This window comes from Hylobates moloch, unplaced genomic scaffold (genome assembly GCF_009828535.3).
Source record: "Hylobates moloch isolate HMO894 unplaced genomic scaffold, HMol_V3 SCAFFOLD_8, whole genome shotgun sequence".
Lineage (NCBI taxonomy): Eukaryota > Metazoa > Chordata > Mammalia > Primates > Hylobatidae > Hylobates > Hylobates moloch.
This window is the reverse complement of record NW_026652283.1, coordinates 68,132,339-68,156,755: the sequence shown is the minus strand read 5'-3', so window position 1 is coordinate 68,156,755 and position 24,417 is coordinate 68,132,339. Positions and strand designations below refer to the sequence as shown.

Below are 24,417 nucleotides of genomic sequence, written 5' to 3'. Positions count from 1 at the left end.
TCAGGTCTAGGAGCCTTTTGGTAAAGTCTTGAAATTTTCTAAGTATAGAATCATATTGTCACAAAGAGAGATAATTTGACTTATTTTCCTGTTTGGAAGCCTTTTATTTCTTTCTCTTGACTGATTGCTCTGGTTAGGACTTCCTACAACTGAGGCTCATTTAGAACAACAGAGAATGCTTCCCCCATACCCTACCACTGGGCTAACAAGAATCTAGTAACGAATAATAGTAGTCTACTACTGAGAGAGATGCAAAAGCAGGAAGAGAGACCCTCACTGGGCACCATGCAAAGGGAAGCTGAGTATAGAGCAGATATTGGAAAAAACCTTCTGGCAAACCAGCCCCCACCCTAAACACAAGATATGGAGGAATACGGAAACTGTGTTGTACCGAGGGTAACCATATCAACAAAAAAATTCCCAAACTGGTTCAACTCTTAAGAGGATTGACGCATCTCCTATGTTAAATGCCAAGAATAAGGAAAAGCAAGCCCAGTTCCAGGTCTAACAGCTACAGTCATATATCTCTTAACGGGGGGATACATTCTGGGAAGTGTGTTGTTAGGCAATTTCGTTGTTGTCCAAACATCACAGAGTGTACTTACAGAAACATGGATGTAGCCTACTACACACCTAGGCTATGCCACATGGTATAGCTTATGGCTCCTAGGCTACAAATCTGTATAGCCTGTTACTGTACTGAAGACTGTAAGCAATTGTAATACAAAGCTCTAAGTAGTTGTATATCTAAACATATTTAAGCACAAAGCAAAGTAAAAATACAATATTATAAATTCATGGAACCACTGTTGTATATGTGGTTTGTCATTGACCAAAACATCATATGTGTCACATAACTGTATTTAACTCAGCCTCTACTAAACTACACAAGATGTCTGGCATTCATCACAAAATTAGAAGGTATACAAAGAAACAAGAAAAGCAAAAACACTGTCAAGAGGAACAGCAATCAACAGAACCAGACTCAGATATGACACATGGCAGAACTATCTAAAGGGGAATTTAACATAACTATGATTATTATATTAAAATACTCCAGATGAAAAAGTGACAACAGGTATGATGATATGGGTAATTTCTGCAGAGAGATGAAAACTATAGAAAGAATCTAAAGGGAATGATAGAAATAAAAAATACGACAGCAGCTCTGAAGAATGATTTCAATTGACTCATCAGTTGACTTGAAACAGCCAAGAAAAGAATAAGTGAAACTCAAACAAGCCAACAGAAATTACCCAAATTTACCATGTGCAGTGGCTGTGTAATGCCTGTAATTCCAACACTTTGGGAGGCTGAAGCAGGAGAATTGTTTGAGCCCAAGAGATTGAGACCAAACTGGGCAACATAGTGAGACTCCATCTCTACAAAAAATTGAAAAAGTTAGCATGGGTGTAGTGGTGTGTGCCTGTAGTCCCAACTACTAGGGAGGCTGAGGTGGGAGGATCCCTTAAGCCCAGGAGGTAGAGGCTGTGGTGAGTCATGATCGTGCCACTGCACTCCAGCCTGGGTGGCAGAGCAAGACTCTATCTAGCAACAACAACAACAAATTACCCAAATTGAAACCCAAAGGAAAAAAGAGTAGGCAAAACAATAACAACAACAAAAACAGAACAGAGCACCCAAGAGTTGTGCAACAATAAAAGTCTAATATGCATGTAATTGAAATTGCAGAAGAAAAGAACACAAAGCAAAAGTTTGGATAACATATTTAAATGTATCTTCATTTACAGTGCTCTCCATTTCTTTGAGTAGATTCAAGATTCTGTCTGGTATCATGTTTGTCTGCCCAAAGAACTTCCTTTAACAGTTCTTGTAGCTCAGGTCTGCTGGAAATAAATTCTTCCAGTTTTTGTTTGCCTAAGATCTGTATTTTTTCCTCATTTTTAAAAAATGGTTTTGCTGGGTATGGAATTCTAGGTTGACAATTTTTTTCTTTCAACTGTAAGAATGCCACTCCACTGTCTCCTGGCTTGCACTGTTTCCAGTAAGAAGTCTGCTGTAATTGTTGTCTTTGTTCATCTACATACAATGTGTCTTTTACTTCTAGCTACCTTTCAGAATATCCCTTGTCTTTCATTTTCAGTGATTTGGATTATATATGTAGATGTGTGTGTTTTGCTATTTATCCTGCTTGATGATCTCTGAGTTTTCTGGATCTGTAATTTGGTATCTTAATTTTGGACCTAAATTTGCCTAACATTAGGGTGTAATTATTTAGCTGAGAACTAAAGAAGGAGATCTTAGTCAGAAAAAGAAAGGGTAAGCAATGTTTCAGAGAAGAGGGTCCAAGAGACAAAAGAAATGGCATGATTAGTAGCCTACAGGTAAGAAGAGCTCCTCACACTTTAGGCAAATTAAAAAGACTGTTACAACTAAGTGAAAAGAGTGAATGCAAAGGTGCAATAGATAAAATTGACAGAGGATTCATTTTGGAAGACTGTGTAACCACATGAAGCATTTGTTATTATGGTAAACAGTGAAGGTTTTTAAGCAGTAGAGTGACATAATCAGATTCAAATTCCTAAATCCTAATTCATAATGATGACTCTGCCTGCTAAGTAGGGAGTAGATTGTGTGCAATGTCTTAGAAGCCAAAACAAATTTTTGGATAGAGTCTTAAGCTATGGACTCTTCTCTTCCATATTCCTTTACCTATTATATACCTCCTAGTCTCCCTGGAAAACTTACCTATGCTATGGTCCATTCCTTTGGATCTTGCTAAATGTTTATAAATATCTTTCACACAGCTGAACTGTGTTTTCCAGACTCCCTTGCTGTTAGATGTGGCCACGTACCTGAGTTCTGGCCAATATGAATAAGAAATCAACTTTTATTACTCTATATCACTAAGATTTAGGAGTACATAGTTACAGCAGCTCACCTACTCTTACAAATACACCTAGTAACTACCTAATTAACAAGTAAACTAAATTTCACATGGCTAGTGAATTTCTTGGATTAATATATTATTACGTGAAAATGTTATATCTTATAGGGGCACTAAGAATTTCATAAATAGATTAAGAAAACCTAAGTAAAAGTTTGTGTATCCTCCAACTCACACAAAATCAAGGGCCACACACTTTATTTTACCAGTCTACCTTTAGGAAGTTTCTGACAAAATCCTTGGGATTTATCCTCTTAATTAAGCATGGCATGGTACAATGGAAAGTTCCTTACATTTGCAATAGGAAGACTAGCATTATTCTTTCTGAAATGTTACTGACCAGCCATGTGTCCTTAGAAAAAAATCTTTTTTATATTTTTAGACATGAAATCTCACTCTGTCACTCGGACTGGAGCACAGTGGTGTGATCATAGCTCACTGCAGCCTTGAACTCCTGGACTCAAGTGATACTCCCACCTCAGCCTCCCAAGTAGCTGAGACTACAGCCACGCATCACCATGCCCAGCTAATTTGCTTTTATTTTTTTAGAGATGGAGGTCTCACTATGTTGTCCTGGGCTAAGGCAGTCCCCCCCACCTCAGCCACCCAAATAGCTGGGATCACAGGCGCAAGCCACCACACCCAGCAATTTCTTATTACTTTGGTTTCCTTTTTTTTTTTTTAATCTGTGAAAGAGGGAATAATAATACCAATTTTCATGGGTACAGGATTATACCATGAGGACTAAACAAGGCAATATCTGTATGGTAAATTGCTATAATTGTACTAATTATTTTCTCTTCCCTGTATCTACACCCTTTGCCAGGCGAAATCTCTCTATCAAAAGGAATGGAGTACATTTCCCCACACCTTGGCACCGAACTCATGTGACTTGCTTTGGCCATTATATGAGACGTTGCATGGTTTGCTTGCTTTCTTGTGCCTCTTCTATCTTTTCTTTCATTACCATGAGAACATGCCCAGGTTAGCTTCATGAAAGATGAAAGACACATGGATCAGAGCTGAGTCCCCCAGGTCATCTGATAGCTCAGATCAATTGACAGCCCCAAGCCCCCAAATATGTGAATAAGCCTAGCCAAAATCAGCAGAGTCATGTAGCAAACTCTAGACTTATGAGCAATAAACCCCTATCGTTGTATGCCCCTGCGATTTCATAGTTGTTTGTTACACAGCATTATTTTGACAACAGATAACCAATAGTCTGGGAGATTAGGCTCCCACAAACTGTGAAGTATTACACAAATGTAAACTATTAAAGCTTAACGATGGTGGAAAAATATATATGTATCCACGGGCTCCCTTGGTCTATGAGATATTAGAGCCTATGCCAAATCTCATTAAATCCTGTTTCAGAGAGTCATGTGATCCCAGTTCGAGTTGGACAGGACATTAGAGAAGGTCCAGTCTTATCATTCTACTTGTGTATGAAAACTTTTCTCTTCTCAGTAACATAGATTCTCTTTTGTGTGTACCAACAGACTTGTTCCTTCTAGCACTTCTATGCTCTAACAGTTATAAAAGACATCATCTTTAAATCCTGCCATCTCTCTAGCAATCCCTGTGCACACAACCCAGGAGGCTGGGTCTGGTTCCATCCCGCTCATTTGACCACTTCTCTGTGTTGACATCTGTCAGTTATGCTCTGATCATGCTGCAATTTGCAATTTTTCCAGATGCTTTCAACATGCAGCCACTTTGACAAGCTAAAAGCTGCTAATGCTGCATCATTTATCACATTTTCCCATATATTACATTAATCTTAAAGACCCAGCTTAATGCACACAAGGACATCCTCCCTGAATACAGAAGGGCTAGTCTACAAGTGTCATAAAATAAGCATCCTCTCAGATCTCCAAAGGAATAAAAAGCCACAAGAATAAATTGGAAGAGAAACCAGGCAAGCTGTTTTGTATTTTCTAAAGGAAGGAGGAAATTATTTAGCCTGATTTCTCTTTCAGGCATCTCACACATTGTTATTGCTGAACAAATACTTATTATTCTCTGAACAATGAGGTAATCCGAGATGGACCTTTTCTTCCCTAAAAGGAATAAGGAGTCTTTCCAGGTCCCATTTCTGCATACTGGATGGTATCTTCACCTTAGCTGCTGAAGGATCCTTTTTTCTCTAATCTAGAATAAGACAGGAGGCAGAGTGCCTGTCTAGAAAAGTGACAAATCAGACATGACATACATATAGACCCATTACTTCTGTCATATTTCTCCTCTTAACTTTTCTCAGCAATTAAGGTTTCCATGAGCCTCCCACTCCTTTTCAAATCCTGCTCGTGAGGCAGTTGTAATTAAATCTCCTTAATTTCCCAGTGCTGCTTCTTCATAAAATAACTTTATCTTAGAAAAGTTTCCCTTCTAAATTTCCCCAAACACTCTTTCCTAACTAGGGCTGTGATGGAAAAAAATCTTTTCCTTCCTTTCTTCTAAGTCTAAATTCAAGTCAAGCACTACCTCTTGTAGGAAACCTTCCCTGACAACCTAACCCAGCCTCATTTCCAGGCTCTTTCTCTGGACTCCCATAGCTTCTTATACACACCTCTATTACAATATTTACCACACTGTCTTGTAATCATCAGTGTCCTATTGTCTCCCACACTCAGATTGTGCAAAGAGGACAGGCCATGCCTCAACGGACTTTGCATCCATGGAGGCAGTTTTGCCAGTAGAATACGAGAGGAGAAACACTGACCAGTTACTTATCCACCCTCACAGCAACTATTTTGTTTCCCTTGAGAGTGCTGTCAATGTGCTAAGCTTCATTAGGACACAGCCTTCGTTCCTACCTTGTTAGCATCACAAAAAGAATAAGATGTCATGATTTACCTGGTGATGAGCTTCATGGAATCTTCTGAAATCGTCAAATAATCTATCAAGTAATCTTTGAGCACCTGACATGGGGCCAGATTTGTACTAAGCACCACAGTGGGAAGGGAGCAGTAAGAAGGATATAAAACTAGGTTTCAGATCATAAGAAATACATTATCTCGTCAGAGATTTAAACGTGTGTAAAACACTAACTTTACATCACAGTATATAAGTGTTATTTAAGTCACATAGACAATCATAGCTAGTTAAAGAATTCAGGCCGGGCGCGGTGGCTCACGCCTGTAATCCCAGCACTTTGGGAGGCCGAGGAGGGTGGATCACGAGGTCAGGAGATCGAGACCATCCTGGCTAACACGGTGAAATCCCGTCTCAACTAAAAATACAAAAATTAGCCTGGCGTCGGGGCGGGCGCCTGTAGTCCCAGCTACTCGGGAGGCTGAGCCAGGAGAATGGCGTGAATCCGGGAGGCGGAGCTTGCACTGAGGCTAGATCGCGCCACTGCACTCCAGCCTTGACGACAGAGCGAGACTCTGTCTCGAAATAAATAAATAAATAAATAAATAAATAAATAAATAAATAATTCAGAGAGGGAGAAATTACTGGGAAAGGAGGAACGCTTTTCAAGGCAGCTTTGCAAAAGCAGCGAGTGTTGGACCTTGAAGGAGGGTAAGATCCCAGCAGAGGGAAGAGAAGCAGGCGCCGCACTTGCCAGGAACAGCATAAACAAGGGCGCCGAGAAGGATCTGCACAGTCTGTTTAGATGTAAAGAATAATGAGTAGACTCGCCCGCTAGGATGAAGGTCCTGTGATGAGAATAATGGGAAATTAGGTTCCAAAGCCTGGCCAAATTATCTTCATTTTTTCCCCCCAATAAAAAGAACTGCCCAAGTCACCTACTTACTTCTGAGAGGCCCCATCCTTGTCCTGAACAGGAAATGCGCACTTAAGCAGGGAATGTGCAGTATTACCACAACTCAGCCACCACCAATTACTCCTCAAGAGCACCATGTTAACTCTTTGCTAGCCAAGTCAGTTTCTCACACAGATGAAGCCATCTGTGCTTCATTTATTTCCACCAACCAATTTAAAGTGTACACCCATTACATGCTAATCCATGTGCTAAACTCCCTAAATCACTCAAAAATGAAGAAGGTAGAATTCTTAACCTCAAAGAATGTCTTTTCCTCTTATTTTTCTTCTGTCACAGTTCTCTGCTCTTCTACTATTTCTTAGAGACGGTATTCATTTAGGAGTTCCATCAAACCTTCTGTAGCCCTACCTTGCTAAATACATCTTAATCATGCTGGTAGGTTTAAAAAGAGAAGAAAGACAAGCCAGTAAATAATTTGGCTTCGGAGGGGAAGTGGTTAAATTCTCAGCGCTTTCTTTATAATGTTAGATCTTCAGCCATTCTCCCCTCAGTGGTTAAGAATGGCCTCTAACTGCCAGAAAACGTCTTCTGCATCTCCCTCTGATGAGAAACAAGACGTCTCTCTTCTTGTCTAAATAAGGAATTGAACCCATGGCCAGGCCAAGAGAGTACAGTCCAACTCACCCTTCTGAGCATGACGTGGTCCAGTCTCTGAGCAGGTCCCCAAGACAGCACAAGATGCCTGAAAAACCTCCCTCTCACTGTGCCAAGCCATGTGTCTCCTTTCATTTAAATACTTCCTGAAATCCCACCGTCTCGGCGCTCCCTGCTGACTTCAGAGAATAATGAACTCCTTCCCTTCCTCAGATCCTGTCTCCCTACAAAAGGCTTTTGGCCACTTTCCCTGATCACATCCCCAACCCCAATCAGGCTTTGCATTCTTCTTTGCTCCACACTCCTAAATATATGTGCCCTTGAAGTGTACTCACTATAAATAGCCTGCATTTTAACTCATCTGTGATACTGTAAACCCTTTCTGGCAGTCCAAGAAGTCTTGAGCTTGTTAGGATCTAGGGAACTAGCCTTGTTTGGGGTTGTTATTGTCAATGAACTGAGACAGGACTACATCAAACAAGCATTTGTTCGCATAGTATTTCCTCACTTAGGCCATGTGAATGATAGCAACTGTAAAAACCAATTATTTCTATAGCATTTATAAAATGCTTTCAGATCCATGACTTTATTTTATTTTTCTTCAAAATAACCCTGTGAAGTACCATTTGCATAATCCTCTCTTAATAAGGAAATGGAAGTTAAAGGAGATTTAAAAACTTGCCTTTGGTCAAGCAACAAATGGGGCCAGGAAAACTATTTGGGAATAATTCCATGTAGATGCTGCACCTGACACCATAAATAAATCTCAGATGGATTAAATGGTTAAACACAAAAAATAAAACTATTAAGAAGAAAGATAGCTAAAGATTTGCCTGATCACTAGATGAAGAAAGGTATTCTACACATAAAAGCAATGGAGGCCAGGTGCAATGTCTTACACTGGTAATCCCAGCACTATGGGAGGCCAAGGAAGGAGGATCACTTGAGCCTAGGAGTTTGAGACCAGCCCAGACAACACAGCAAGACCCTGTCTCTACAAGAAAAAAATTAGCCACGTGTGGTGGCACATGCCTGTAGTCCCAGCTACTCGAGAGGCTGAGGCAGGAGGATCACTTGAGCCCAGGAGATTGAGGCTGAAGTGAGCCATGATCACATCACTACATTCCAGCCTGAGTGACAGCTAGATCCTGTCCCCCCATATACAAACAAAAAAAAGCAATGGAAAAAATCTCAAAGAAAAACATTCTGCTCTTCCCTGCCACCATGTAAGATGTGTTTTTGCTCCTCATTTGCCATCTGCATGATCGTGAGGCCTCCCCAGCCATATGGAACTCTGAGTCAATTAAACTTCTTTCCTTTATAAATTAAAAAAAGAAAAGAAAAGATCAGTCTACATAAAAATATAAAACACTTATGTGTCACAAAACCAAATAGAAAGCCAAACAGTCTGAGGGAGAATTGCCTAAGAAAGGAGTGCCTTCTCAACTATAGATTTCAGGCAAATGTATTTTTAAATCCCTCTAAATTAAAAGATATTTTAAAAAGAGCAAACAACTTGTAGAAATGTAAACACAAACAGCTAATAAACTTATTTTTAAGGTTCGGCTTTAGTAAAACTCAAAGATGTACAAAATAATACAATAAAACCCTGTTTTTGCCTGTCAATGTAATTGTAATGGCAATACACAATGCAAGTGATGGTGCAGTGAAGTGTACACAACCATTACACTAAATAAACTGATGTAATCCTCCAAGAGCAATTAATAACTACCTACCAAGACCCTAAAAATATTCAGACATGTTGATGTAGTAATTCCACTCTGGGAACCTATTTCATGGAAACAATAAGGGATATTCTAGAAAATTTATGTATGTTAATATTCATCAGCAATATTTAAATCATAATTAATTTGCACAAATCGACATTCTATTATATGCAAATAATGAAAATGCTAAGTAATGATAATAAGAAATAATGTATATAAAGAATTATAATAAAAGAGCAAATATATTTATCATATATAAAAGAATATAATATATAATCTATTATATCTTATACATAATACATATAACATATATAACATATATTAAATGATATATTTATCATATTATTAAATAATATTAAATACAATGTGTTTATATGTTATATATTATATATTATTAAATATATGTATATAATACATATATGTATGTATATACACACATTGTATTTAATAATATTATATATTATCATATATTAAATATCACATGGTATTTGCAATACTGTGTGTATATATATACACACATATTGTATTTAATAATACATACACACATTGTATTTAACACATTATATACATACACACATATTGTATTTAATAATCATATATTATCATATATTAAATATCACATGGTATTTGCAATTCTGTGTGTGTATATATATACACACACATTGTATTTAATAATTATGTATACATACATTGTATTTAATAATATGATAAATATGTCATTTAATATATGATATATACACACACATATATATACACACACACATACACATTGTATTTAATAATATAAGCTTAATTATATAACTATATGTATGAACAGTTAGGTTCTCCAGGATGTAGACAATAAGGAGTTAGGAAAGCAAAATATTTTATCAGGGAGTAATACCTGTGAAAGACAAACAGCACAATTGCATGGGACCCTCAAACTACAGTGCAGAGGTAGAAAATCAGTGCCAGCCCAACAAGTAGCAACAAAGCAAAGATTGCCCTTTAGAAGAGCCCCAAACTGGGAGAAGTAGCCAGGCTTTGTGGCACAAGCTGGCCCAGTCACCTGCTGGGACCACCACTAAAATAGTGAGACCTTGGCTCGAATGCTGAGGCCAGTCTTGAAGGAGCTAACAGCTGGACTCAAGATGTCTCTGGAAGGGGGAGCTGAGTGGACCACAACTGTATCTACATAGAATAAAGGCTGGGAATGTACCAAAATGGTAATAGTGATAATGGAATTATGCATTATCCTTATTTTCCTTTTTATACTTTTCTATATTTTTCATGTTTTTGCAGAAAGCATAATAATCAGAAAAAAAGTATTATATTCAGAAAAATCGGATTTTTTAATTTTAAAATGAGGACTATCTAGGGATTTCTGTGTTCCTTAGTCTCTCTTACTTCCATCTTCACACATCCTTTGAGAGTGGTAGTCCTAATGTATTCATATTAATAGTTTGCTTAGAGACATTTGTGTTAGGACATTATTTCCAGAACAAGACAAAGCCTTAAATTACACACACATACACACACAGAGTACTGCTTTTGGTTTGCTTTCTGCAGTCTTGTTTTTCTTCAAGATTTATAAGGAAGTTTCCAATTACTCTCTCATTGTTGGACTGCATTGGAAGAAAGAGAAAGAGTATGGGTGGGCAAAGATGGGAGTTTGCACTTACTGCCTGCTACATGCAGGGCAAGAGTAGGAGTTTTACAAAAAACAAGGTCCAGAGTCAAGTATGTAGCCACACATCTAGTAGAAGCTGGAGACAAAATTCACTCCAGTCAGTTTGGTCTCAAATCTTTGCTCATTCATCTAACCCCTAGCACCTTCAATCAAGAAATATCCATATCCTGCAGCTCAGCAAATTTGGCAAAGCTGATCATCAGAAACACCGTTGCATGCACTGTGGAGTTCTGCCAAGAGTGGGCAGAAAGTCAAGAGACTTGTATTCTAACCCCGGCTGTGTTCAAGGTGTCAGATGACTTTGGACAATTTGTTTTCTTGCCCATGGAAGCAGTGGCTGGGACTAGTGGTTTCAAAAGGGCTTTCCTGCCCTTAACCTCTGACTCTCTCAATATTCATTTATTTGTGCATTACATATCAAATTAATACATTCATTTATATATGTATCTAATGCTCTCAGCAAGCCAGTGCTATTGCCATGCCACATCTAAATAACTCATGAACTCATTCTGCTTCTATAGAAAATTGAGATCTTTAAATTGTTCCCTGCTATTGCCTCACCCAGAACTACTGATAAAGACAACTGCATTCACTGCAGCATTATTTACCAGCCAAAGACTGGCAACAATTCAAACACCAGTGGATAGAGGACTAATTAAATAAGCTATGGCACAGCGTTGCAATGGAATACTATGCAGACATATGAAAAATTTAGGGGACTTAGCCAATACTATCTAGGCTGGGCTTCTGGGACACGACATTCTCATATTTCCCTCCTCCCTGATTGGCTGTTCCATCTCAGTCACCTGTGTCGGACCTTCTTCCTCTTCCCAACATCTAAATGTGAAAAGGACCCAGGAATCAGTCACTGGCCTTCTTCTGTCTATATTCTCTCTCTACATTCAATCCCAAAGTTTAAAATAGTGTCTGATGATACCCAAACTTCTATCTCCAACTCTAGCCGAAGCCATGCCCTCTAAACTAAACATCTCATTGCTTTCTGAATATTGTATTCATTAATATTTGAGTGCCAATTAAGGGCCAGGCACTGACTGTTCTAAGCACTGAAATTACAGCAGTGGAAAAACAAGACAAAATCTCGGCCCTCCTTAACATTCCAGCAGCAATACCAGAAAATACACAAAGGAATGGTAATTATGTTCTATAATGCCAGGTAGTGCTAAGTGCTGTGTGGGAAAATAAAAACAGTAAGAGGACATAAGTGATGGGAACTCTTTGAGATGGGATGACCAGGGAGGGCCAGTCTGGGGAGGTGACATACAGGAGTGATGCATGCCAAGGACAGGATGGACGAGCCTTCCAGGTGAAGAGAACAACACGGACAAAGGTCCCAGGATGGGGACGTGTTGGCACATTAGAGAAACAGGAAGGAGGCCAGTGTGGCTAAGCAGAGTGAGACACGGGAGTCAGGGGAGAGGACATCACAGCAGTGGACAGGGGACGAGCCCCTGAGGCCCTGTGACTATGGCAAGGAGTTTAATTAGTGAATATGTGTGCTGATATAGAACAATTTCTAAGATGTATTGCTCCATGAAACAGCAAAGTCCAGCTGCTGCTTAGACTCCTTCTGGAAGGACACACAAGAAATTGTAAAGGGTGGTTGCCTCTGGGAATGGACACCAAGGGGAAGCCAGTAACAGAGAAACCTATTTTTCAGTGATAATGTTTTGTACTGTTTCAATTATCCCTAGGGATATCAATTATTTTTTCAATTTATAAAAATCTCCTTCTATCTGGTCACTGGTGGTGTTCTAACTGGCCCAGTGGACTAAGCCACATTTGCCTTATCAATAGAACGCCTCAGCTTCATCTATTGCCTCCTAGGGTCCTTAAGCTTTTCAAGTTCACTTTGTTATCTGAATGGAGATCACCGCATCCTGTAGGTTCATTTTTGTTTCATTTTGTTTTGCAGGAGGAAGGTTCCTCACCTCCAAGACCAAAGACCAGAGTCTGTCCTTCTCCTGAGCTCTCGGTGGCTCTTCTGTGGAAGGATACTTCTCCACTCCCCTCCCAAGGAAGCTCAGAGTTTTGCTGTACCCAGGTTACAGTGTCCACTCCTCTCCCAGTGGCTCCTGGATGATCTAGGCCTCAGGCAGCCAATTCCAGGGTGCACCAGTCGCATTAGTTTGGACAATACTATTTCTAAAGGACAGCTAGAATGTGCAGGAGGTGAAGGAGCTGTTTCGCATGCCACTGTTTGTCCCTGGCCTGGCCCCCGCAGAACTTGAGACGCAAAGCCATAGCTGTCTTGATTTACAGATGAGGAAACAAGCTTACGGAGTGCAATACTTGTCCAAAGTTGCATGGTGAGTTTATGAAAGAAGCAGGACTAAAATTCAGGTCCCCAGATTTCCAGTTCCAGGCTCTTTCCAGCTGGATCTCCCACCCCAATCCTAAGTCCAATCCAATTAGCCTTTCCCGCAGCTCCATGCTTGACTTTTGGCAGGAGCTGAAGCAAGAAGAGGGAGGAGGAGAATGAGTTGCCCAGCCAAGGCAGTTTCCAGAGCCTCCGAAGGGGCACTGGCCTCTCATGGATTTGGCAAATGCTAGAGGCCAGCTCATGAACACTCCTGGGTCTTTTAGGGACACCCTAGTAATCTCCTCGGACCTCCTTTGCAGACCTCAACACACACATGATTTCCCTCTCATGCTCCAAAAAAAAGAATCAGCAGAGTCAGTTGTACTTTAAGTTGCCTGCAGAAACCTCATACCAAAAAAAAAAAAAAAAAAAAAAGGATGGGGGTTGGTAATTCCTTTTTTTTTTTTTTTTATTGAGATGGGGTTCTCCCTGTGTTGCCCTGGCTGGTCTCAAACTCCTGAGCTCAAGGGTTCCAACCGCCTCAGCCTCCCAAAGTGCTGGGATTACAGGCCATCGCACCCAGCCGGGGGTTGGTAATTGTAAAAGCAAAGATCAAATGATCAAATAAAGCAACACTTCTCTTTGGTAATGCATGATCATGAAGAGGAGTGTTTAAAAAGACACCAAAGACATAAGATCCCATTTTTAATGCATTTATTCATCCAAGGTTACATACTCACACACACTCACCTGTCCTAGTCAGAATGCACAACAAGATTTGAGAATGACAGGTCTGATAGGAGAGAATCAAGAGGAAGCTTTAAGAGTAGCCTTCCTGTAACACCCCCAAGAAAGTTCATTGTCAAGAGCTTTTATCCAGTGCAGGGGATGACAGTGTCATACAATCCAGCATTGTGTGCAGATAGATTACCTGCATCACGTATGCTTTGTGTGGCAATGCTGCAGGTCTGTATCCACACAGCTCTGTCCCAGCCTCATTCACATGGAGGGTCCTGAACATACATTGACTTTGACTGCTTCATGCAGAAACCTTACCAGTTGCTCGTGCTGTGCTTAGAACCACGGACATCTGAGCAGCTTCTGAGGATAACCTTAGCCAAGCAGCTCTTTTGGAATTATGGGACTGGCTCTAACCTCTGACAGTACTCAGAATAACAAACCATTTCCAACTTACCAGCAAATTAGTAATTCTTACTGCAATTGCTACTTCTTTGGGGAAATGTATATTATCATATTATTTTGGATTGCTATTTTATTAATAATTCATAACCATAAAATGAAATGAAAATAATAGCTACTATCTTTTATTGAACACTTTTCTGTATGCCAGGTGCCCTTTTAATCAAATGGCCTGAATAGCTCGTTTAATGTTCAAAGCAATCTTAGTAGTAAATTATGATAATCCCCAGGTAACAAAACTGAAGAGATGTTTGATAAGTTGCCAGTTGTACAGCTGATCAGTCAGATCCACCTGACTCTAACATTTATATTTTAACCACCAAGTTATGTGATCTCCCATTCCTGAGTATTTAGAGCATTTATAGTATGCTACAGGCATCATGAAGGAAGTGATTCTGTTGTAGACTCTAACTTGGAGCTTTCTGCTAGTTAACCAAAGGGGCAGCAATAAACACTAGATTTATCTTCATACTACTGCTGCCATGTATGTGAAGAAAATCCTCCTTCAGTAGGAAACTGTGGAACTTTTATATGCACAGCTACAGTTGAGATCTGGGTTAGGTAATTCATTCCCCTACAAAAATCTTTATGACACCATCATTCACACTATTAACTGGCAATATATCATTAACATAATTTCCTTCAGTAAGATTGAATCAGGACCTATTATGAGCTATTCATTATATGAAAATACAAATAAATAAAGCAAGATGAGGTTCCCGGTCCCCAAGGAACTCACAGTCTAGTGGCAGAAATTTATATTTGTGATTAGAATTGCCATGAAAGTACAAAGTCCAAGAAAGCTTAGAGTAATTCTCTCTAGAGGAATCCAAGGGGGCTTGGCATTTGAACTAGATATGGAATTTTAAACTGGATCTTGAAGGGTGAGCAGGAACTTCAAGGCCAACAGAGTGCATGAAAGAGAACTTCAAAGGGAAAATACCATAGAAAGGCTTGGGATACCACCGTCAGTGCCAGCACAGCCAACAAGCACCTGCATTACTACCTAGGTGGCAACAAATGAGATTGAGAAGGACAGTTGGGTCCAGACCCTAACAGGCCTAGAATCTCACATGTTAAGAAGATTGAATACCATCTGCACACAGGAAAATGGTGAGCCATTAAAGGTTTCTGAGCACAGGAGTAAAGCAATCAAAAAGCTTTTCTGGCAAAGAAAGATCCCTCTGGAGCCCAAGTGGCTAACAGATTAATAGGTATCTGGGCCTGGGTAGATTTGGTGGCTCTGAATATTTCATTAAATGAATTTCCTAAACACAGAAAGTAAGATACATTTTAATGTGTTTCTCTCTCTCTCTCTTTCTCTCTATGGCAACTGATCATAATTATCTCAGAACTCTGAGCTCAAGAAGATATCTCCTCTGTTTACCTTCAGAAAGAACAAGGCAAGGGTTTACTCTGAGAATTAAATGTGCATTTTTATAGGTTTAGAGCTTAATTAAATAGTGTTGAAATCCATATGCAGGTTATTGAAAGCATAAGCACCTGAAATGATAGGGAAAAAATACGTAGAAAGTTGACACGTTAAAGCATTGTTATTAAAAGAACAGAAAACGTCTGTTAAAAAACAATTTACTGTGCCCTGGGTTCTGTCAACTGGAGCTAAATCCATGTCCCTTGGGTTCTTAGAGCATCTTTCTTCACTACAAAGAAAGTCAAGAAAGGAAATATGATCAAGTCCACCCCATGTACCTCCACACCTCCTCATTCCCCACCACATATGTAGGCAGTGCCTACCACCCAACACTAATATCATAACCCAGTTCTACCATTGTGGTGTACGTGACTCCAAACGTTCTTTAAAATTCAACCCAAAAAAACCACATTAAGTTGGGGTGATCACCTGGGACAGCAGGGCAATTGAAAAAGGAAGCAGTGCCACTAGTCAAACAAAAGCGGCAAGCCCTCATAATATACACCAGCATATGTATTCAGTTGGTCATCTATTTATTGAATGATCAGAGAGCACCTGATATATGCCCAGAACTGGCCCGGGTACTGTGAATGCTAAGAGAAATCAGAAACAGCCCTTCTCCTCAATCAACTCCATCTATCTCTTGACATTTACTACAATTCTATAACTGCATTGTTCAGAGGAGGAAACTGATGCTTAGAGACACTAATTCACTTCAAGATCAAAGATCCCATCCAGGGGGAATTTGGAGTGAGACAAAAGGACCAAGGTGAGAATTAGGTGAAGACTGCACCTCTGACTCCAAGCACAAACTCAGGAAGGCACATGTCATAAAAGAAATCCTGGAGTCTGAGGGCCAAATTTATACAAGGGGACTGCAAACAAGAGGACAAAACACGACCTAGGCAAGAAGCAGCATGGACCATTATGTTACCCCAAAGACCATCTTAGCACTAAAAACATGAAAAAGAGATTAATTTAATATCCATAGTAAAGATATTCAAGAGGCAGTGTATATAGTGGTAAAGTGTGCCGCCTCTGGAGACACAAAGTCTTAGGTTCAAATCCCATCTCTGCACCTTTATAACTGTGGACAATTTATGGGCAAGTTAATAACTGTGGGCTGGTTACTGAAGTTTGCATGGGTTAATAACCTTTACTGCAAGGAACTGTTGTGAGAATTACTAAGAGACAACATATGCGAAATGCTTAGTGCAGTGCCTGGCACTCAGTGAGAATCAATAAAAGTGAGCCATGATGATCAAACTCAATAAGCCCCAAAATGAAATCATTATCTGTTCTCAAAAACGTGTTTATTCTGTGCCTGAATTCTCTATCGGCATGATTTCCACCCACTCGCCAAAATCAGGAGCCATTCTCAGTTCCATTTCTCAAACCACCACCCTTCCGCCTTCCTCTACTATCATCATCATCATCACACCTAACATTTCTGGTGCCTTTTTAAGTTTGAAGATGCTAAGCCAAGTGCTTTAGAAGATGACCTTCTGTAATTCGGCAGAAGAAAACCTTTATGAGGAACATACTGTCATTATCTCTGTTTTGCATTTGGGGAAGGTGCACCTTAGAGAGGTTATGAAACTTTCCTAAGGTTCCACAGCTGTTAAGTGAGAGCAGGAAGATTTTATAGACAGTCTGAGTCAAAACCCATGCACTTAAACACTATACTACATAGCCTCCCAACCAACAGGTTGCTCAATAAGCCCTACATGTTCCTTTTTCCAATTCCTCTTGGCTCTACCCGGTCCCCACCCTTGGGCCACATCCTGCCCTGCTAAAGCACAGGCACACAGTGGGTTGTATTTTGGAACAATTGTGGAGAGGTTTGAATGTCAGGCTGATGGGGAATTTGACCAAAGAAGAGTGTCTGAACCTGAGAAAGAGTGTTGCTGAGCGAGGGGCAGCCCCGTCGGTGAGGGTGGACTGGAAACACAGAGGCCAGGGAGGAGACCAACGCATCAGTCGAGATGTGAGGTACAGAGGGCCTGAAGGAAGGCAGTGGGAGTGGGAACAAAAAGAAAGGCTGGATGCGACAGACATTACCTCACCAGGCACAAATACTCTCGAGGCTGGAACTTGGTTTAATAATTCTGTTACTAGGGCAACAGCAAAAGAACCTATCTCAGAGAGAACCCATTGTAGCCTGTTTCTGCGCCGAAGAGTGGTGGCTCTAAGCTGGAAAAACAGGATTGAAGGCAAGTGGCCAGGTGACGCAGCAAGCCCTGTGGATCAAGACTTCACATAGACATTTTTTAGACCTTTCACCCTCTACAGTTTGGGGAGTAGAGACATTTGAAACAGGACTTCCAAGAAGGAAGATAGCAAGATCTAGGGAGCTGAAGCTATTGAAGCCCCATGACAGATTAGCAATACTGTCTCTGATTTTTATTTTATTTTTCTTTGAGACAGGGCCTCACTCCATCACCCAGGCTGGAATGCAGTAGCACAGTGACAGCTCATTGCAGCCTCAACTTCCAGGGCTCAGGCGATTCTCCCACCTCAGCCTCTGGAGTAGCTGGGACTACAGTTGTGTGTCACCACACTTGACTAATTTTGTACTTTTTGTAGAGACGGGGTTTTGCCATGTTGCCCAGGCTGGTCTAGAATTCCTGGGCTCAAGCAATCCATTCACCTCAGCCTCTCAAAGTGCTGGGATTATAGGCGTGAGCCACTGCACCTAGCTGCCTCTGATATTCAGGCTAATCTAAGGACACCAGGAAGAGCTGGGGGAGGCATGCCTTTGCCACATCTGTCATCATAGAGGATCTTGTGGTAAACAGTTCAAATGGGAGCACGTCTGGCAACAAAAGCAAAAGCATAGATCCAAAAGCTGACCACTCAGATATCTGCTTTTCTTTAACTTGGTATCACTGGAACTATGGCCAGGTCTTAAAGGTAACTTTCTCACTGTGTCCAGGAAGTGAAGTGCTAGGAAGAGCTTACCTGTGGAAGTGATCCTTTCATCGTTTTGTCCTTTCAGAAATATTGTGATGAGATAGCCCTCATCGCATCATTCCATTCATCTCTTTGTTAGCCACCCCAGCCAGAAAAGAAATTGCCTTCCAAAAACATTAGGAAATCTATGTTCTATCCAGCTACATTCTCACCAGCCTAGGTACCTAGATATGTACTCATTTTCTGAGTAAGCTTAGGCAAATTGTTTTTCCACTTAGTTTCCTTACCTGGAAAAAGAAATATATATATATATGTATACACACACACATATATATATATGAGTGTATATATGTATATATGTGTATATGTGTGTGTGTCTGTATATATATAATATATAAATTAACCTTAATCTCAAAGGTTAATATAAGAACTTAAAGCCTGAAACATGTCATAAGCCTTCTGAAAGACAAGGGAACCCAAAGCATAAAGAGAGCACATTAAAAACAGTAGTTTGATTTGGTCTGAAGTCAAGGCACCATTTAGGGCTGGAGAGGGACAATGTATTCCATGGAGCTGATGAAAACAATAATGAGCATTTTGAGACACTGATGCTGTACTACAGCTCAGTAGTTAGAGCTTGTTCCCAGTAGTAAAACTTCCTGTTCCAATACAGCCTTTGTCACTCACCAGCTCTATGACCGCAGGAGAGTGGCACGTCTTGGAGCTTCTGTTTCTTCATTCATAAGATGAGGGTCATGCAATATGACTCATTGGGTTGCTGGGAGGATCACATTCTTGACACAGGGTAAATAGTAAATGGTGGTTATCGTGTTTCCTTAAATCACAGGCAATCTCTGTAACAACACTGGAAAAGCAATATTCATCATCTCTATTTTACCAAAGAGAAAACCAATTCCCATAGAAGCTAAAGTGTGTGCCCAAAGTCACCCACAGAGGAAACTTCTCACTACAAAGCTCACACTGTGCCACAGTTTTCTTTCCCATACCGAAACCTACAAGGCTCCTATGAAGTGTCCATATTCTCTTCCCAAATGAATGGGCTTAGACAGCCGCCATTATTGGTAGCCACGGATCAAGTTTCAGGCATACGGACTGCCACACATAAGTTAGCTATGGGCAACAGTTTATTGATTTGCTATAAGCTGAAAACATGATCTAATTCTGACCCTAAAAAGGGTATACAATTTACAGGCTTCCCCTTGGATTCCTCTGGACAGTGAATCCTGCAGAAGTGTAGAATGCGGATGAAGCCTGGAAATCAAAGATATCCCTGGGGAATGCAGCAAACGGGAGTGATTTCCTCTGGCCCTCTGGCCTTTACTCTGTTAGAGTCTGATCTCCTGAGTGGAGACTCCGGCAGCCTGAAGGGAAAAGACAAAAATAGTTTCTACCAGCTGGCATGGCAAACAGAACCAAGGCTCATGAATAGACAGATACATACATATTTAGCCCTTAGGCCTCAGCCCTCCCGGCATGTTTTGGAACTCTTTTTTTTCCACTTTCAGGCTGAACTTTTTGTCCCCAAGCCCCACACCTGCTGAGAGATGACTTTGCTAAAGAGGGCCCAGGCAGTGTCAAAAGTCTGGAGTGAACTGGATACCATAAGTGGCTCCTACACCAAAGTCCTTGAGACTCTGACATTCTTTAGACCTGAACCCACAACATTCCCTGCCTGGGGAGCAGTTTAACAAAGTACTGACTTGTGTGCCCCTACGTTGCTAACCCCATGTAAGTCCTAAGTTGAGCACATTGGCAGTTTCAACGGAATAAAATGGCACGTGCACTTTCTTCTGCTATTTTTCTCCTGAGAAAATAAAAGCATGCCAAAATTAAATACCCCTTAGCACTTGTACCCAGACGGCTGAGTGGACTATTTACTAGCTAACATTCATGGTCTGCTTTGTAATTGCTTGACTCTGTCTTAGTTGCTTGGACTTTGACACTTTGATCATCTGTTCTCTCCCTTCACAACCAAAGTTTGATGGAATTTTAAAACTGGGAAAGCCTTTGGAGAGCATCCTGTCTTATTCTACAGAAAGAAAATCAGGGCCTTGAGATGGGACGTATCTCAAAATCATAAGAGCTATCTATGACAAACCCACAGCCAATATCATACTGAATGGGCAAAAACTAGAAGCATTCCCTTTGAAAACGGGCAAAAGACAGGGATGCCCTCTCTCACCACTCCTATTCATCATAGTGCTGGAAGTTCTGACCAGGGCAATCAGGCAGGAGAAGGAAATAAAGGGTATTCAATTAGGAAAAGAGGAAGGCAAATTGTCCCTGTTTGCAGATGATATGATTGTATATCTAGAAAACCCCATTGTCTCAGCCCCAAATCTCCTTAAGCTGATAAGCAACTTCAGAAAAGTCTCAGGATACAAAATCAATGTACAAAAATCACAAGCATTCTTGTACACCAATCACAGACAAACAGAGAGCCAAATCATGAGTGAATTCCCATTCACAATTGCTTCAAAGAGAATAAAATACCTAGGAATCCAACTTACAAGGGATGTGAAGGACCTCTTCAAGGAGAACTACAAACCACTGCTAAGTGAAATAAAAGAGGATACAAACAAATGGAAGAACATTCCATGCTCATGGGTTGGAAGAATCAATATCATGAAAATGGCCATACTGCCCAAGGTAATTTATAGATTTAATGCCATCCCCATCAAGCTACCAATGACTTTCTTCACAGAATTGGAAAAAACTAAAGTTCATATGGAACCAAAAAAGAGCCTGCATCGCCAAGTCAATCCTAAGCCAAAAGAACAAAGCTGGAGGCATCACGCTACCTGACTTCAAACTATACTACAAGGCTACAGTAACCAAAACAGCATGGTACTGGTACCAAAACAGAGACATAGATCAATGGATCACAACAGAGCCCTCAGAAATAATGCTGCATATCTACAACTATCTGATCTTTGACAAACCTGACAAAAATAAGCAATGGGAAAAGGATTCCCTATTTGATAAATGGTACTGGGAAAACTGGCTAGCCATATGTAGAAAGCTGAAACTGGATCCCTTCCTTACACCTTACACAAAAATTAATTCAAGATGGATTAAAGACTTACATGTTAGACCTAAAACCATAAAAACCCTAGAAGAAAACCTAGGCAATACCATTCAGGACATAGGCATGGGCAAGGACTTCATGTCTAAAACACCAAAAGCAATGGCAACAGAAGCCAAAATTGACAAATGGGATCTAATTAAACTAAAGACCTTCTGCACAGCAAAAGAAACTACCATCAGAGTGAACAGGCAACCTACAAAATGGGAGAAAATTTTCACAACCTACTCATCTGACAAAGGGCTAATATCCAGAATCTACAATGAACTCAAACAAATTTACAAGAAAGAAACAACCCCATCAAAAAGTGGGCAAAGGACATGAACAGACACTTCTCAAAAGAAGACATTTATGCAGCCAAAAAACACATGAAAAAATGCTAATCATCACTGGCCATCAGAGAAATGCAAATCAAAATCACAATGAGATACCATCTCACACCAGTTAGAATGGCCATCATTAAAAAGTCAGGAAACAACAGGTGCTGGAGAGGATGTGGAGAAATAGGAACACTTTTACACTGTTGGTGGGACTGTAAACTAGTTCAACCATTGTGGAAGTCAGTGTGGCGATTCCTCAGGGATCTAGAACTAGAAATACTATTTGACCCAGCCATCCCATTACTGGGTATAAACCCAAAGGACTATAAGTCATGCTGCTATAAAGACACATGCACACATATGTTTATTGCGGCACTATTCACAAGAGCAAAGACTTGGAACCAACCCAAATGTCCAACAACGATAGACTGCATTAAGAAAATGTGGCACATATACACCATGGAATACTATGCAGCCATAAAAAATGATGAGTTCATGTCCTTTGTAAGGACATGGATGAAACTGGAAACCATCATTCTCAGTAAACTATTGCAAGGACAAAAAACCAAACGCCGCATGTTCTCACTTATAAGTGGGAATTGAACAATGAGAACACATGGACACAGGAAGGGGAACATCACACTCCGGGGACTGTTGTGGGGTGGGGGGAGGGGGGAGGGACAGCATTAGGAAATATACCTAATGCTAAATGACGAGTTAATGGGTGCAGCACACCAACATGGCACATGGATACATATGTAACAAACCTGCACATTGTGCACATGTACCCTAAAACTTAAAGTATAATAATAATAAGAAGAAGAAAATTAGGGCCTTGAGAGGTCACAAAGTCATACCGCCTCAGCATCTCAATTGTGTTCACGTTGCCCTATATCACCCAGCCTCTTCTTTGTATGATATCAGGGCCTGTACCCACCTGTCCTTTGGATCACTAGAGAGCTGTTTGGAGGCATGCTGGCACCTAAGAGGGATCATTAAGCTGGGAAGACAGTGCCTCCATCAGATACAGCTAAAAATAGGAGCCTGCCTGAGAGCAGAGTCAGCTAGCGTGATTGTATGTGATAGGAGGGACCTCTCCAAGTGCTCACTTGATGCTTCACCTGTCCTTCTGGAAGGATGGGCACACCAGCTATCCACGGGGCAGGGGCAGGCTAATAAAACAGCCACACACATGAAGGGTGACCATGCTGCAGCTGAAGCTGCGTGAGCCGCTTGCTGGGTAGAGAGATTGCCCTTTTTGCAGCCACATGATAGGTGGGACTATATGGTGTGATTAGAAGGAGTAGGAAGGCGGCAGAGCACAGGCGGCTCATGCCTGTAATCCCAGCACTTTGGGAGGCCGAGGTGGGTGGATCACGAGGTCAGGAGTTTGAGATCAACCTGGCCAACATGGTGAAACCCCGCCCCTACTAAAAATACAAAAATTAGCTGGGTGCGGCAGCGCACGTCTGTAATCCCAGCTACTCGGGAGGCTGAGGCAGGAGAATCACTTGAACCTGGGAGGCAGAGGTTGCAGTGAGTCGAGATAACGCCACTGCGCTCTACTAAAAATACCAAAAAAATTAGCTGAGCGTGGTGGTGGGGGCCTGTAATCCCAGCTACTTGGGAGGCTGAGCAAGAAGAATAGCTTGAACCTGGGAGGCAGAGGTTGCAGTGAGCCAAGATCGCACCACTGCACTCCAGCCTCTACTGGTTTGCTGGGTGATGCCTGAAACCTTTCCGTTATGAAGGAATTTGGAAGTCCTAAAGACACTTGGAAATTATCTACTTCATTTCCCTCAATATGTAGATGACAGAAATAAAGCCCAGAGAAATTAAGCACCTCAACCAAGGGCAAACAGCCTAGTCTAGGACTTCCCAAAGCAGAATTTCTGAAATAATAGTTTCACAAGTTGTTCTTTGAAAACAAAATTTCTTTAAGGTTCTGAAATCAGGTAATTCAAGCAATGCTACATTCTCTATTCTTCTTTGTCTAGTCTACTTCTTCTTTATTGAACATATATTTATTCAGTCTCAAAATGAGGTACACACTTAGGGATGTGGTCTAACCTGACAAAGCTGAAACTAGCCCATGAGTGTCCAGGCTTCAGGACCAAAAAAATACAGCTACCTCAGACAAAAAGAATATTCCCTGAGGTTAAACCATTCATAGTGCTTTGTGAAAATGGTGATACTCCAGAGCCAGGCATATCTGACTGGTGTCAGTCAATAACCTTTAGCATGATATATTTACCTAAGGCTTTTCTAAGCAGAGCACTTGTAACCATACGGCCAAACAGGTAGGCCTAATCCTGAGACTACTGTCTTGAGAAAGCTAGTGTGGATAAGGAGGCTGGAAATGAAGTAGGGCAACCTGGAGATGGGGCTGTCTGAGGGGAAGAAGTCAGAAAGAGGGAGAATGGCATAAAAGAAAAGGT

The 24,417-nt window shown here is 40.8% G+C and overlaps 1 protein-coding gene across 1 annotated transcript in view; it reads right to left on the bottom strand.

Moving 5' to 3' along the window:
* Positions 1 to 24,417, bottom strand: part of RXRG (retinoid X receptor gamma) — a 144,918-nt gene that overhangs the window by 119,108 nt on the left and 1,393 nt on the right. Inside the window, exons 2-3 of the mRNA XM_058442897.1 lie at positions 19,764 to 19,935; positions 19,241 to 19,418 (exon numbers count right to left, since the gene is read on the bottom strand). Of these exons, the coding sequence (XP_058298880.1) occupies positions 19,241 to 19,292 (52 nt within the window). The 5' untranslated portion in view covers positions 19,293 to 19,418; positions 19,764 to 19,935. The remainder of the gene's footprint in view (positions 1 to 19,240; positions 19,419 to 19,763; positions 19,936 to 24,417) is intronic.